General features: G+C 40.0%; 1 protein-coding gene across 1 annotated transcript; it reads right to left on the bottom strand.

Moving 5' to 3' along the window:
• Positions 1-266: 266 nt before the first annotated feature.
• On the bottom strand, positions 267-11,713 carry chgb (chromogranin B). The gene is made up of 9 exons (XM_042503902.1): positions 11,648-11,713; positions 7,331-7,472; positions 7,143-7,189; positions 6,957-7,047; positions 4,050-5,010; positions 3,476-3,826; positions 3,183-3,282; positions 1,907-2,017; positions 267-635 (listed from the first exon to the last, which is right to left on the bottom strand). The coding sequence occupies exons 1-9, from the start codon at positions 11,711-11,713 to the stop codon at positions 555-557; spliced, it is 1,950 nt and encodes a 649-aa protein (XP_042359836.1). The 3' UTR covers positions 267-554.
• Positions 11,714-13,729: the final 2,016 nt, after the last annotated feature.

The raw sequence follows: 13,729 nt of genomic DNA, 5'->3' as shown, positions 1-13,729 counted from the left end.
TCACTGTGACATCATATTACTCTGCAAAAATACTTTTCTAGCGAATTCTCAACAGCAAATTTCTGAGCAGATACTGAATTGGTGACACAAATCTTGAAACTGTGCTGATCTTCTGTGCTGCCGGAGGGAAGATGTGTGTGAAGCGTCCATGATTTCGAAGACATGGGTGGTGCACGGAGGCATACAACCGCTAGGTACTAATTCTACTTTTTTCATCAAGAAATAATTTGAGAGAAATTTGTTTGGTCCCAGAATAACTTATTTTATTGAGTGCAGAATTCTTCAGAACACAATGATGTGTATAACATCTCTCATATATTATAATCTCATATTTTCTATATAAACATCAAAACCATTCCCATGCGGATTAATTTGATAACATCAAAATATCACAAATACGATGATAAACAAGGTGATAAAATGTTTTCAGCAAGGCTCCAAGGTTTTTTTATGTTTGATTTTTTTGTCTTTTTTTAACACTGTAAGCACACTAAGTTGGCGGACATACAGTAAGACAGCAGCTGAAAGTGTCTTGAAATGCAGCCCTTGCTGGCTTATGTACTGTTGTCATGCAACTTGGCGGCGATTTTCTGCAGCTCTGCATCCATCGCTGCTAGGTTTTCCAGCTCTTTCTCCTGAAAAACACGGATATTTATAGTTCAGATTATATTATGACATCCAAACAGTCTGTTTTTTACCATAAATTAGGCTCTTTTACTCATGCCAGCTTAAAAATCTGTGTAGTATGCCTAAATTGGTCATTTAGGTGAAACTTTTCCTCATTATCCCTTTAGTCGTGGTGCTGATATCCCTCCACCTCCTCCCTGATTTGTTTTTCTGCTTTAAAGTCTGTGACAAGATAGGGAGGTCTCCACAGGCCGACGTGCTCCTTTTTAATGGGCATATTATGACTTTGATCGCTCTGGGAGGCTGTAATCATGACATTCTTAGTGTGATTACTGCAGCAGTAATAAAAAATCTTGTATGGAGAGAGTGATGCTGTGGAGGAGAACTGATTTGAGCACGGCAGTAAAAATTCACTCGTAAGTGTTCGTGAGCTGAGGAACAAGCCGCTGCCCATGAATATACTGGTTGCATTTTTGCTTGATGTATTTAGGACAAGCACATGAGGGACACTTCTTGATGTGCATTTGCACAGATGCATATTCACGGATGCTCTGTGGTTCTGAAGGCTAAATCCTGACATCTCCATGTAGACTGGAGATTTCCATAATGAGCCTGGCTGCTTTTCCCCCCAGTGAAACACTGTGGTGGAGGCACTTGATGTGCTTCATGGCTTTACTGGGTCAGTTAAATATATAGGGAAAGATGTTTTATATTTTTTTATGGAAACAGCACTAGAACAAAGTGTTTTTACGCTGTTGACGATTCAAAACATAAATGCATCTGTTCTCAGTGATATTTTAAGGGTGGATTAATGGACTTTAACTGCAGGTTTTTGAAAATATGCATAATAGTATCAGACTTATTAGACAGTGTGTTACCAAGGAGGGCACATATGAAACAAGGGACTTTGGGGTCCTCGGCAAGAAAATAGTTGGCAGCAAATACTGAATTTCTTGCATTCTTGTGAATTTCTATGGACCGATTTGTGCCTTTTTCATCACTTTATGGTGCTTATGTCTTTAAATTTGTTAAAATAAAAGACCACTGCTACTTCATATTTCTATTGGGCAGGACACACTTTCTGAATATTGAGGGGAGGGGTGTTACCTGCAGCCCCCCTGCCGAAATCTACACCTGTTTGTATAATACTATAGTACTGTATTTTCGCTTCAGTTCAGAGGTCTAGTTAGAGGTGTAACGAGGTGAGCATGACAGCAAATGCATCCTCCCATCAGTCATAAACATTTTTTTTTTTGCAGATAGTAAAAGCTGTTTTTACCTCCTGCGGGGTAAGTGCTCTCTGGTGCAAGTTCCTCTTTGGCTCCTCTTGATTAGAGTGGTTTGACAGCTGGTTTATCTTGTAGCTCAGCAACTTGGCCAGTTCGTCCATCTGAGCACATTAAAGGCAGAGTCATATTATGTCTAAACTGCACTGTGAAGGCCAAAGTAACAATCTGTTAATCAAAACTTTAATAATAATTGGTAAAGAAATAGAGTTTATTATGTATAAAATTAATGGCTGTTTGGTGGATACCAGTTAATATGTATATACAATAGGGGTGGCAAAAAAAATTGATACTGCATAGTATCACAGTATATTGCATGGCAATTCTGTATAAATACATGTATTGATATTTAAAAAATGTTATAAATTAACATTGCAAATATAAATTAAACTTTTGATAGCCTATTAGAGAAATAGTCCACTGCATTTGTTCCTTTTTTTAGTCCATCAGATACATTTTTGCTGCAATAAAAATGAAATTAGAGGAACAGCCGGAAAACTTAAAAATTACATAAAACCAATATTAACAAAGTTTTCGTGTCAGAGACATAATTTAAAGTTTGAAACAAAGGTTATAAATCACAATAAATTACCATATATGTTATTGCAACACTATTATAAATATAAATATAATATAAATTACAGTATGTTTAAAACTGCAATAATATTCTTTTGTGATATTGTATCATGCAACCTCTGGTGATTTCCACCCCTAATACACATATAAGGTTAAACTCTTTAAAACCGTGGCTTGATTATTTTCAAAAACTTGGGAAGGAGGCATTAAGCAGCTTACAAATTATGATTGTGAATAATGGAGAATGATAGTTTTTTGATAATCTTTTAATAATTCCCCCCCCCCCCCCCCCCCCCTTTTTTTTTTGTAAAGCTAATTTTCTTGTCATTTTTTCATTGTCAACTTTTACTAATTTCTCGCAATTTGTGCAATATTTCTTGCCAAGTTTCTCATTGCCTTTTCCCCCATGTGTTTAAAAGAAAAACAAATTTGCTCAGTTTTGAAAGCTTAAATAGCTTATGAAAGGCGTCTAAATGCAGCACAAGAAAACTGATGCTGACACATGTTTTAAAGGGTTAATAGGCTAAGAAAATGTGTAAAATTACCAAAGGACATTTCGAAAAACTGAGTGGATAGCATTATCAATTCTCCTCAATCTGCATGTTTAGACTATATTTCATGTTTAGTAATTTGCAACAAAATTTCAGTTTCATGTATGCATGCAGAAAAACAAATCTGTCACATGATGCCTACCTTGTTTGAGGTTGCAGCGTGCTCATCCGAATCCCTTTTGTACCATGCAGGATGGTAGAAACCTCTAAAAATCCAGGGATTGCGCTTCTCTGCCAAATACCTGAAAAACAGCCCGAATTAGAAGCTGCCCTGTCAATACTTTTTATGTCAGCACGTGAACAAACTAAAGGCGTTTGTTCTTTCCTTGTACAAAATGTTCCCTATGGCTAAGAATGACTGAACTCTGCAGAGTTTCGTGCTGAGCTGCAGGACACAAACTTGAGTCTAAGACTTTATAGACATGATGGAAGTACCTCATTGCTTCGTCTCCGTCCTTTGGTGCGTCCTCGTACTCCTCTGAATCACCTCTCTGTTCTTCGTCTTCTTCTGATGAGCCTCCGCCGCGCTTGTGAAATTTCTTTTTATGGTGGTATCTATGTGTTGGCTTCCATATGCGCTTCTCTATTTCTTCCTCCTCTTGTCCGTGTCTTTTGTCCAAGCCCCAGGACTCCTGGCTGCGTTCACCGTCCGCCTCGTCTCTCTGCTCCTCTGAGAGCTCCTCGTCACGCTTGTGTCTCCTCTGGTGGTACCTGCCAGCCCTCCACTCTCTCTTATCTCTTCCGGTGTCAAAGTCCCAGTACTCCTGGCTGCGTTCTTCATAAGGCACCACCAGCAGAGACACAAACGTGACGAAGAGCTCTCAGAAGACGAGCCCGATGAGGAACGCAGCCAGGAATCTTGGGGTCTGGATAAACGGAGTTGGAGGCCCGGACGCTACCATCATCAGAGACACAAACGTGACGAAGAGCTCTCGGAGGAAGAGCCTGATGGTAACGTCCAGGCCTCCAACTCCGTTTATCCAGACCCCATGATTCCTGGCTGCGTTCCTCGTCAGGCTCTTCCTCCGAGAGCTCTTCGTCGCGTTTGTGTCTCTGCTGATGGTAACGTCCAGGCCTCCAACTCCGTTTATCCAGACCCCATGATTCCTGGCTGCGTTCCTCATCAGGCTCTTCCTCCGAGAGCTCTTCGTCACGTTTGTGTCTCTGCTGATGGTAGCGTCCGGGCCTCCAACTCCGTTTATCCAGACCCCAAGATTCCTGGCTGCGTTCCTCATCGGGCTCGTCTTCTGAGAGCTCTTCGTCACGTTTGTGTCTCTGCTGGTGGTAGCGTCCCGGCCTCCAACTCCGTTTATCCAGACCCCAAGATTCCTGGCTGCGGCTGCCTTCGTCCTCCTCCTCTGATGGTTCGTCGCCACGTTTGTGGAGCTTCCTTTTCTTGTGGTGGTAGCGATGTGTGGGCTTCCATATGCGCTTGTCTCTCTCCTCCTCATCCTCGTCCTCGTGCCTTTTGTCCACATCCCAGTACTCTTGGCTACGTTCCTCCTCTGGCTCCTCCCTCTCCTCGCCCTCCTCATCTCGTTTGTGTTTCTTCTGGTGGTATCTTCCAGGCCTCCAGCTGCTCCTCTTCTCTCTCTCTTCATCATCTTCAGATCTCTTATCCATTAACCCCCAACTCTCCTGGCTGCGCTCGTTGTCTTCCTCTTCTTCTTCTTCTCCTCGTTTGTGTTTCCTCTGGTGGTATCTTCCAGGCCTCCAGCTGCTCCTCTTCTCGCGCTCAGTTTCCTCTTCGTTCTCGTGTCTTTTCTCTTTCTCGTCACCCAGACTCCAGGATTCTTGGCTGCGCTCATCCTCTGGGGTTTCTCGTTTATCCTCGACGGATTTCAGCAGGGCTTCGATGTCTTTCAAGTCAGCTCCTTTTGCCTCAGGCTCCTCAGGTTGACCTTTGGCCTCCTCTGCATGAGCTGCTGTCCCCTCTCCAATCTTCTTGTCCAGCGGGGCGTGTTTGACCCCTACGACAGAACAAAAGAAACACCAAGAGGTGTTAAGATCTGCTTATCATGGCACTAAGACCTTCAGCCTTTGGGTCAAATTTCATCATGTGCTTGATTATTTAATCAATCACTCATTTGGTACACGGCTTCAATTACATTTTTTGGAGGATAAGGGAAAATACATACTTTTCCTCTTACCTGTAGTACTGTTTATCAGTCTGGATTGTTTTGATATGAGTTGCATATCAAAGATGTCTGCCTTCTCTCCAATATAAAGCGCCAAAAAAAATCTTGTTTGAAAAAGTCAACAGCAATGTCTCTTTCCAGAAATCATGATACTCAAGTTAATCCGCAGACCTCGTTGTGAGCAGATTCATGTAGGAACTATTTTCCTTGAAAAACACATAGAGGCTCAGTTGGCTGTGGACATCAATATGACGACAAAAATTTGCAAGAAAAATGTACAAAGAAAATTACCTAAAAATTATTCTTACAAACAAAGAAAAACTTGATAAATACTTAAAAAACATTCTAATTCTGTAAAATATTTGTAATATGCAATTATGATATTTAGAAATATAGTTTTTTTAAAAATAATTCTCAAAATCTACTCATGTGTTGCAATTGTGTAACATTTCTTACCAAGTTGCGCATTGCCTTTTTTCCCATGTTTTAGAAAGAAATAGTGTCAATTTGCTCAGGGCTCAAAGGTTTATTGTAAAAGGCATCTGAAAGAAGCACAATAAAAGTGTTGTTGCTCCAGGTCTCAAAGGGTTAGATTGTCAAACAATTTGGCGCCCTGTAGCTCACCTGGTGGAGCAGGCGCCCCATTTACACCAGCCTATGTCCAGAAGCAGCAGCAGCAAATTAATATTGGACAATAACAATGTGGCGTTTTGCAGATGTTGGGTTTGGGTCTCTTACGACGACTGTGTCAAAATGACTTTGGCATAAGATGTTTAGAAGATGCTGGATTGTAACTATTTAGCATCACAACTTAAGAAAAACAACAAAATATCAACATTGTCTGTCGTCAGTGTTCTACATCAAACTGACGTTGCCATTAGACCTTGACCTGACACTGAATTCTGCTCACCAGACGTTAAAACCTAAATTTAACCAAATATCGTCCAAAGGCATTGATGGCCAGCTGGAGACAAGCGTGAATCTAGCACTACCGAACCAGCTAATGTTATAGCTCAGCTGAGGAGGATGCCAACAAAGTTTACATCTCAAATTGTGATAGGCACGAGCCTCTTGTCCATGAGTAGATGCACACTTCCCACTGCTTTGTAAAAAGAAAATAGTTGCTTTTTGTAAAAAAAGTTGTTAAGATGGTCTGAATTTTTTAAAAAATTGCAAGTTTGCAACACTGCACAACCCTTTTTTTTTCATGAGTAGATGCAGGCTTCCTTTGGCACAGTCATACAGTTCTAAGGTTGTGATTAGAAAGAAAATAGTTCCTACATGAAACTGCTCACAACAAGGTCTGTGGATTATCAGCCAGTCATGATTTCTGGAAAGAGACATTGCTGTTGAGTTTTTCAAATTTGTGTTTTTTGGCACTTTGAGCACCACAAGCCAAAAGACATCTTGTTCAATTAAGACGTCTCCACGGCCAATATCTCAACACTCTGCAGGTCACACCAAAACCATCTAAACTGATAAAAAGCTCCAAAAAGTAGAAGAAAAAAAAATCTATTTTTTTATTTTAGGATGAATTCTCCCTTTAACATCTCTTGTCTGCGGAGTAGTGGCATGAAAGCTGTATCTTATCTATTTTTGTCAGCAGCTGGTTGTCAAAATTGACTCGTTCAAGGTTGTTTTTTTTAATGACTAACAGCTCCGCAATCTCTCAGCAAACTGACAGTTAAAAGAGAGCTGCATCAACAATTTGCTTCATGTCCTAAATATGCCTTTTTACTATCTCCGTGCACAGTGAAAAATGCACTGGTGCCACAAACCTGCTTGGAGAATGTCTTTGCATTCTTGGTCCAGCTGGGAGTCCGGTTTGGAGAGCGCTTTGGAAAGGACTTCAACCAAACAGCGTGTCACCTGCAGCAAACACATAAACTAAATTTGTAGCTCTGTGTTTTCTGCAGAGCTACTTTTATAAACTTAATCATTTAAATTTATTTTAAAAAGCATACCACATCTTCTCTTTGTCCCTCTTTTCCCACTGGAAGCGCTAGATTTTCTGCATTAGAAAGAAAGTATTAATGTTAAAATTGCTGCATGCATTGAGGGTTGCATGCATTAAAGTCTCTGTCCATGGTCCTGAAAAGCGCTCACTAACTTACAGCACTCTGCAAAAAAAGACTATCACTCCATCACCTACCTGCCAGCAAAGCCGCAACAAAAACAAAAATAAGTCTCATCTTGGCGAGATGAAGGTAAATCCAAGAAAGTGTGCGCAGCTCCGGTCCCTCCGAAGCGGCAGGAGAGAGCTGCGCTGACTGGTGCGCTTGCTGCTCTGAGGACTGGAGCAGAGGAGCGCCTCAAATAGAGAGAGGAGTGGGCTGGAGGAGCGTGGGAGGAGGGCTTTGGGCTCTGTTAATGTCATGACTCATTAGACCTGCACCGAGGAGTGATCCCTGTGAAATTTGACGCATGCACAATGTCGACATTTTGCGGAAAGTGGATTAGTAATTAGTGTCACGGTGCATTCAGGTGATCGTTTAAACGTGAGAATTAGCGTCCGTGGAGCGTGTTCGTGTTTAATGCCGTGAGATGCCCGAGGACAGGCAGGTACAGGGGGGTGGACACAGCATCACGAAGACACACACATTACAGCCCTGCAACAATACTTTGTAAACAAGAGTTATTTTTATGTCAGAAGTTGATTCAGCTCAGCCTGCAGTGTATTTATGCTGATGATCTGCTTCTTTGCCGGAAAAAAACTGAATGTTAAATCAAGCTCTGTTTGCCGTTCTGCTGTATTGTATTGCATTATATTGCAGGCATATTCATGATATTGTGCCCTGTGGTTAACTCACTCAGTTTTTTCCTTTAGAGGAGGCTTTCCCCAGTCTCTCTGAAGTTATGTAACAGCTTATACTCCACTGCAGTGTTGCTCTACATTTTATGTTTGTGATAATGATTGAATATAGGCTAATGTTGCATATATTTTACCCTTTGAAACCAGAGCAATAAGGCTTGTTTTCTTTAAAAAAAAAAAAAAAAAAAAAAAAACATGGCAAGAAGGCAATGAGGAATTTAAGAAAAAAATATGCAAAAATTAGCAAGAAATTAGTAAAAAAAAAAAAAAAAAAAAGAAAGAAAAGAAAAAGAAAATTAGCACCAAAAAGACATTTCCTGGAAGGAAGGAAGGAAAACAGAAAAAATACAATAATTCTATAACAATAATAAATAAAATTTTCCCTATTTTTTAAAAAAAAAATTCCCAAAAAATTTTTCCCCTATAGTTTTTTTTTTTTTTTTTAAAAAACTTTATAAATCTTATAATTTCTTGCATTTAATGAAACACTTCTTACCAACATAGCATTTTTTTATGTTTATGAAAAAAAAGGAACCAGTTTGTTAAGAATTCAAAGGTTTAAATACTTATGAAAGGTGTCTGAAGGCAGCACAAGAAAACTGCTATAGACCAGGTTTCAAAAGGGTAAAGAAGAGAAAGTAGAAATGGAGTCTGTCCAACCACGGTGAGAATTTAGCCCAACCAGCTCTTCAATAATTCATTCAGCCTTCAGCACATCCTGTCCAGTTTCCCACGGGAACCTGTGAGCTTCAGCACCAGTGGAGGAAAACCAGGGAATGGAGAGCTGGATCAATAGTTGTTGTGGTTAACACTCAAGTTGCATGAATCGCAAGTCATTTATCGCGATTCAGAAATGTACCTCAAGCTGGTTTACAACCTGTGGAGCATACAACAATATCTTTTCGACCATTCAGATATGAAAAAACTCTCCAAACTTTAGCAGGAAAGACATAAAAGAAACTTAAAGAAAAGCAACCGAGGAGGGACGATTCTCCCATGAAACACAGACATGCATCAGAGTGCTGTATGATATTTGTAGGCAAAGCAAAGTTAACGTGATTCCCTCGACGGAAACAGGCACCCAGGAAGTGCGCTGAGTTTTGTATTTAAAGCATTTTATTGAGAATTTGCACAAATAGTTAGCAAATATACAGAAACATGCAGAAATTATTGATTAATATACAAATGCAGCATAAGTAAATTTAGTGCATTTACACAACTAGTATAGATACTCCTCTGTAGGATTTTCTAAATTATATTAAAAAATAATACATTAATAAATGTAAAAGCAACAACAAAACAAAACAAAACAAAAACTGAAATGCAAAACCCACACAACCTAGACACCCAATACTGATACTCATTGCTTATAGATTGTGTTGGTACAGTGTTTCTGATCAGGAGTAGTATGTAGTATATTAGTGGTACAAATTACTCATTGCATTGGCAAATATAATGATTTGTGTGTGTATGTTTGTAAGGACAGTGATCAGATCTTGATTTCAAACTTCTTTTTATTCCAAATGTTTCATGTAACTGGGCAATGCACAAACAATATCTTAATCCGCCGCCGTCTTCACAAACACTCCCTGGATTGGGACGAGCTGACGTGCAGCGACAGAGCTCAGACTTGTACGCTCAGCTCAGCGCGGATCAGAACATCCAAACTGACAACTGCTGGCATCTTATTTTTGACACTACATGTTCTTGCTTACTAGACCGGCAATTTGTTCTTCCTCAGTGCACATATTGTTTCATGCAGACACAATAAAAACACAAGTCAAAAAGTGACCTATTTGAGACTTATGAGAATGAGCCGTAAGTGTAGGGGACATGTTGCACTCAACATTTAGAACATGTGCATTTCTCCCCCGGGATAAAAACTTTAAAAAGTGAGAGTGGAATTGTGTTTTGACAAAATTAAAGAAATTTCCACCATAAGTGCATACAGAAAAAACACAATGCAGGAAATTAAGTGTTTGATCAGCCTGTTCTTATTCCAATATTGTCAGTTACCTCCAGGGACTTTGGTGTCAGACAAAGATGCCAAAAGGCACCTTTCATGTTAGTATAATTCGCTGTCTGACAGCATCGGTTTGAAAGGCCGCCGGTAACAACATGATATAAAGAGTTATCATGATGTTTTTGCAAACCCAAACACATGTTTTTGTTGTACAAGTAAATACGCGTAGATATGAGGTGTTTGACAGACTTTGTAAGTTTATTTTAAAAAAAGACTGCGTTCATCTAACAAGCAGAAACTGTGCATTTCCTGTGAAAGCAAGAGTGTATTTTTAAACGACAGAAAAACGCCGTAAAATGACACATTGACCTGGAACGTCAACAACTGATGCAGAAAGATACCAGCCGACTTATTATTCTGAAGTCAAATAACGCAGTTTTTGCAGTGTTTTTCGTATAAAATCCCAACACCAAAAGCCACCTTTCAAGTCTGAATGTTATGCCATTGGATGGCGTCAGTTGAGGTTGCAGTCAGACAAAACCATCCGCGGTGTTGTTATACGCCACCGGACGGCCGGACGGCGCCTGCTGCGGCAGCATATGTGGACAGTTGGCATCAGTTGAGAAAGTGCCCAGACAGAACCTGGTGGGCCGCAGGTTGAAACGCTGCTGGTAACGACATAAAACAGGAGCACAAAGGTCCCTGCAGAGCGGGTGGAGGAAGCAGTGGATGGATTATGTGCCTCTTTTGCCTAAAACTAACGCAACGTAATCCCGCTATGTGCTTTGCTGACACCCTGGCAGCAGCGTCAGTAGCAGTTGCAGGAGGATACTGAGCACCTAATATGTAGACATGAAAGTCCACCAACCAAACAGTGATATTTGGTGAGTTTTCATGAGAATGTGTTGGTTTGATGTTCAGAGTTTTCTGGCGGAGGACTCCCAAACCCTGTTTCATACATATCCCCTCAATACTGACCCAAAATCTGCAGCTTTGAAAAGGGCTACCATAAATTTGAAACGACTCACAGTCTCTTCTGTATGAATATATATGGGCCTCTGTGGATGCTTACAAATGCATGATGATAAAAAATGTTTACATGGGCTGTTTACACAAGCGCTGACCTTTATGTATGGCAAAGCACACTCCAATCAAATCATGTCTCAGAAACTATAAGCCCAGAAAGTGCAACAGCTGCAGGCCAAATGAGAATATCGTGCTCCGTAAATCTGCTCTGGCCTGCGCCTCTCGTGCCTACATGACTGGTTACTGACATCTATCTTTGTAACTGCACACTGGCTCCTGTTGTGGGAACTGAAATAATTACTGGTCAGAGCATAAATCAGTGTATTGTACATCCAAGCTACTAATCCAAAGCAGCCAGCGAACCAAGTCTCTTGTGTGAATGATAGATTTTCAATTTCACACGTTTTGTGTACTAAGCAGCAGCAGCGGTGGGTAAACGGCGCTGCAGTTTCCTCACTGTCCCCGGGGAGGAAGTCTGTGACTGAGGCTCCACAGCGAGATATCAAAAGCACTGAAGCACTAAATTATACAAGCCCCATGTTCTGAACAATGTGTGCACGTCCAAGAATGCGCGTGCGCTCACATGTGTATGTGTTTTTGTGGCCTTACTGCTATTGCTCCAGGCCCGATTAATATTTTAGTGAGCCATGAAGATATAGGAGCTTTACAGGCGGCGCAGGGGAGAGATTTGAGAGCTGGATGCGTTCAGACAGGGATCTGTGAGCACGACTCATTGGTCCCTGTCTGCGACAACATCACCCCTTTCATCACGACAATTTACATGCAAGAACAAAAGGCGAGTAGCTCATGATGATCACAATGCAACGCGCCGCATGAAAGCCTCGGCCGGGCTTTGATCTTTGGTGGGGACAAGCTTTATGTTTGGCTCAAAACTACTGAGGGACTTTGATAATAGTCCAAGAACAATAGAGGAGTCTGTGTGCAGCCGAGCGTGGTCAAATGCTCCTATTTTTGTTCATTTATCACAATTGTCTGAAGGTTTATTTTTCTTTTGAGGAGTCACTCATTAACACAATTTAATGTAAGATCTAAAGCAATATTCTCACTGATTTAAATGAGCAAACGTCCATCCATCTCCATCTTAAAATATGACATAATCTCATTAACATCTAACATCTAACAACAGCCTGACAGCACACTTATTAAAATTATGAACACGGACTTTAATGGCTTAAAAAAATCACTGAATAATTTACATTTGCATGAAAAGTTTTCTAGGAACAAGAACTTCAAAACAGCTTCTTCTGTTGTCCTTTTTAAAGTCTCTGCTGATTGTAAACATTGTTTATCATACCATGAAAATATGTATTATGCAGCTGCATCCAGACAACAAGTCGCACATTAGGGGCCCCTTGTGTTGCTGTTTTGTTGTGATAATAGTAGTAATAAAAACGGAAATAAAAACGAAATTAAAATGAAGACAAAATGATATTATTTATATTAAGATTGATAGCATTATATGAATTATTGCCCAATCCCCATGGCCAGATTACCCAAAAGAGTTTAGGGCTAGAGGTCTTAACACTGTTTGATGGATTACCATGAAGACTTTGTACATACGTACACGATCCCCTGAAACACGGCTGATTTTGTAATTCCCTTATTTTCCTCCCCCTGCCTACGACAGAGAATTAGGGCCATGTTAAAAGAAAACAAAAGTTACATTTTGAGAATAAAGCCATCATATTACAAGAATGAAGTCGAAATTTTGAGAAGAAAGTCAAAATTTTGAGAATTTTGAAAATATTCAGAAATATTACAAAAATTAAGTTGTAGTTTTATGAGAAAAATATTCAGAATTTTATGAGAACAAACTCAGAATATTACAAGAGTAAAGTCGGAATTTTACAAGAAAAATGTAATTTTACGGAAAAAAGTTGTAATTTTATGAGGATAAAGTCATAATATTACAAGAATTAAGCCAGAATTTTTACGAGGAAGAAAAGTCGTACTTTTACGAGAATAAAGTTGACTTGACTGTGGAACGGCGTGACACCGGGGACAGTCGTTGCCAAGGAGGCTGACTGTGCTCTCACCTGTTTTATAGTTTGCTGACAATATGTTTATTTCCATAATATAATATCGACGACTTTTTTCTTGTAAAACTACGACTTTATTCTCATAATGTTATGACTTTTTTTCTCATAATATGATGACTTTATTCTCAAAGTCTCAAAACAGTTTTTTTCCACGCTGAATGTGGCCCTTAAACTCCAAACTCCACCATGATGTTGCCATTTCTGGTCTTGAGTGAAATATTTTGGCTACTGGATTTTGGTTCTGGCAAATGTCCCTTAAACCTAAAGTTTGGCAGCTTTAGTAAAAGTAGTTTGGAGCATCTTATGAGGGATATTTTATACACATGGGTAAGAACAACCTTTAAACACACTAATTTATCAATGAGTCTTTTCTTAATATCCCTGAACTATACTAACAAATCATTTTGTGCTTTTCAGCAATCGTGGATGCTCTATCAGACCCAAAGAAGTTCTTGACCATAGCAGAAAAAAGAGCTGACCAGATGAAGGCGTTGAGGACTGACACGGTACACATGGCAACAAACACACACATTTATAGCTTTTTAAGCCAAGAATTAACAGAAATGCTGAGCTCCAGTTCTGGTTTAGGAAATTGTACCTGATTGACTGAGTACAACCAGTATTAACTGAGACAGCAAAGGTTTTTAACTCTTTACTCGGACACACAAGGCGGACATCTCCAACACTCTG

Source organism: Plectropomus leopardus, chromosome 16 (assembly GCF_008729295.1).
Source record: "Plectropomus leopardus isolate mb chromosome 16, YSFRI_Pleo_2.0, whole genome shotgun sequence".
Classification (NCBI taxonomy): Eukaryota; Metazoa; Chordata; class Actinopteri; order Perciformes; family Serranidae; genus Plectropomus; species Plectropomus leopardus.
The sequence above is the reverse complement of the archived record's forward strand: the minus strand, read 5'-3'. Positions and strand labels throughout refer to the sequence as shown.

Bases quoted from the DNA above. Each gene is read 5' to 3' on its own strand.
- chgb (XM_042503902.1), bottom strand. From the start codon at position 11,713: ATGAGTCGTGCTCACAGATCCCTGTCTGAACGCATCCAGCTCTCAAAT. The intron at 7,190-7,330 runs GTAGGTGATGGA...TTTCTAATGCAG, and splicing joins TGTTGCGGCTTTGCTGGCAG to AAAATCTAGCGCTTCCAGTG. The intron at 3,827-4,049 runs GGAACGCAGCCA...TCTGCTGGTGGT, and splicing joins TCGGAGGAAGAGCCTGACGA to GCCTTATGAAGAACGCAGCC.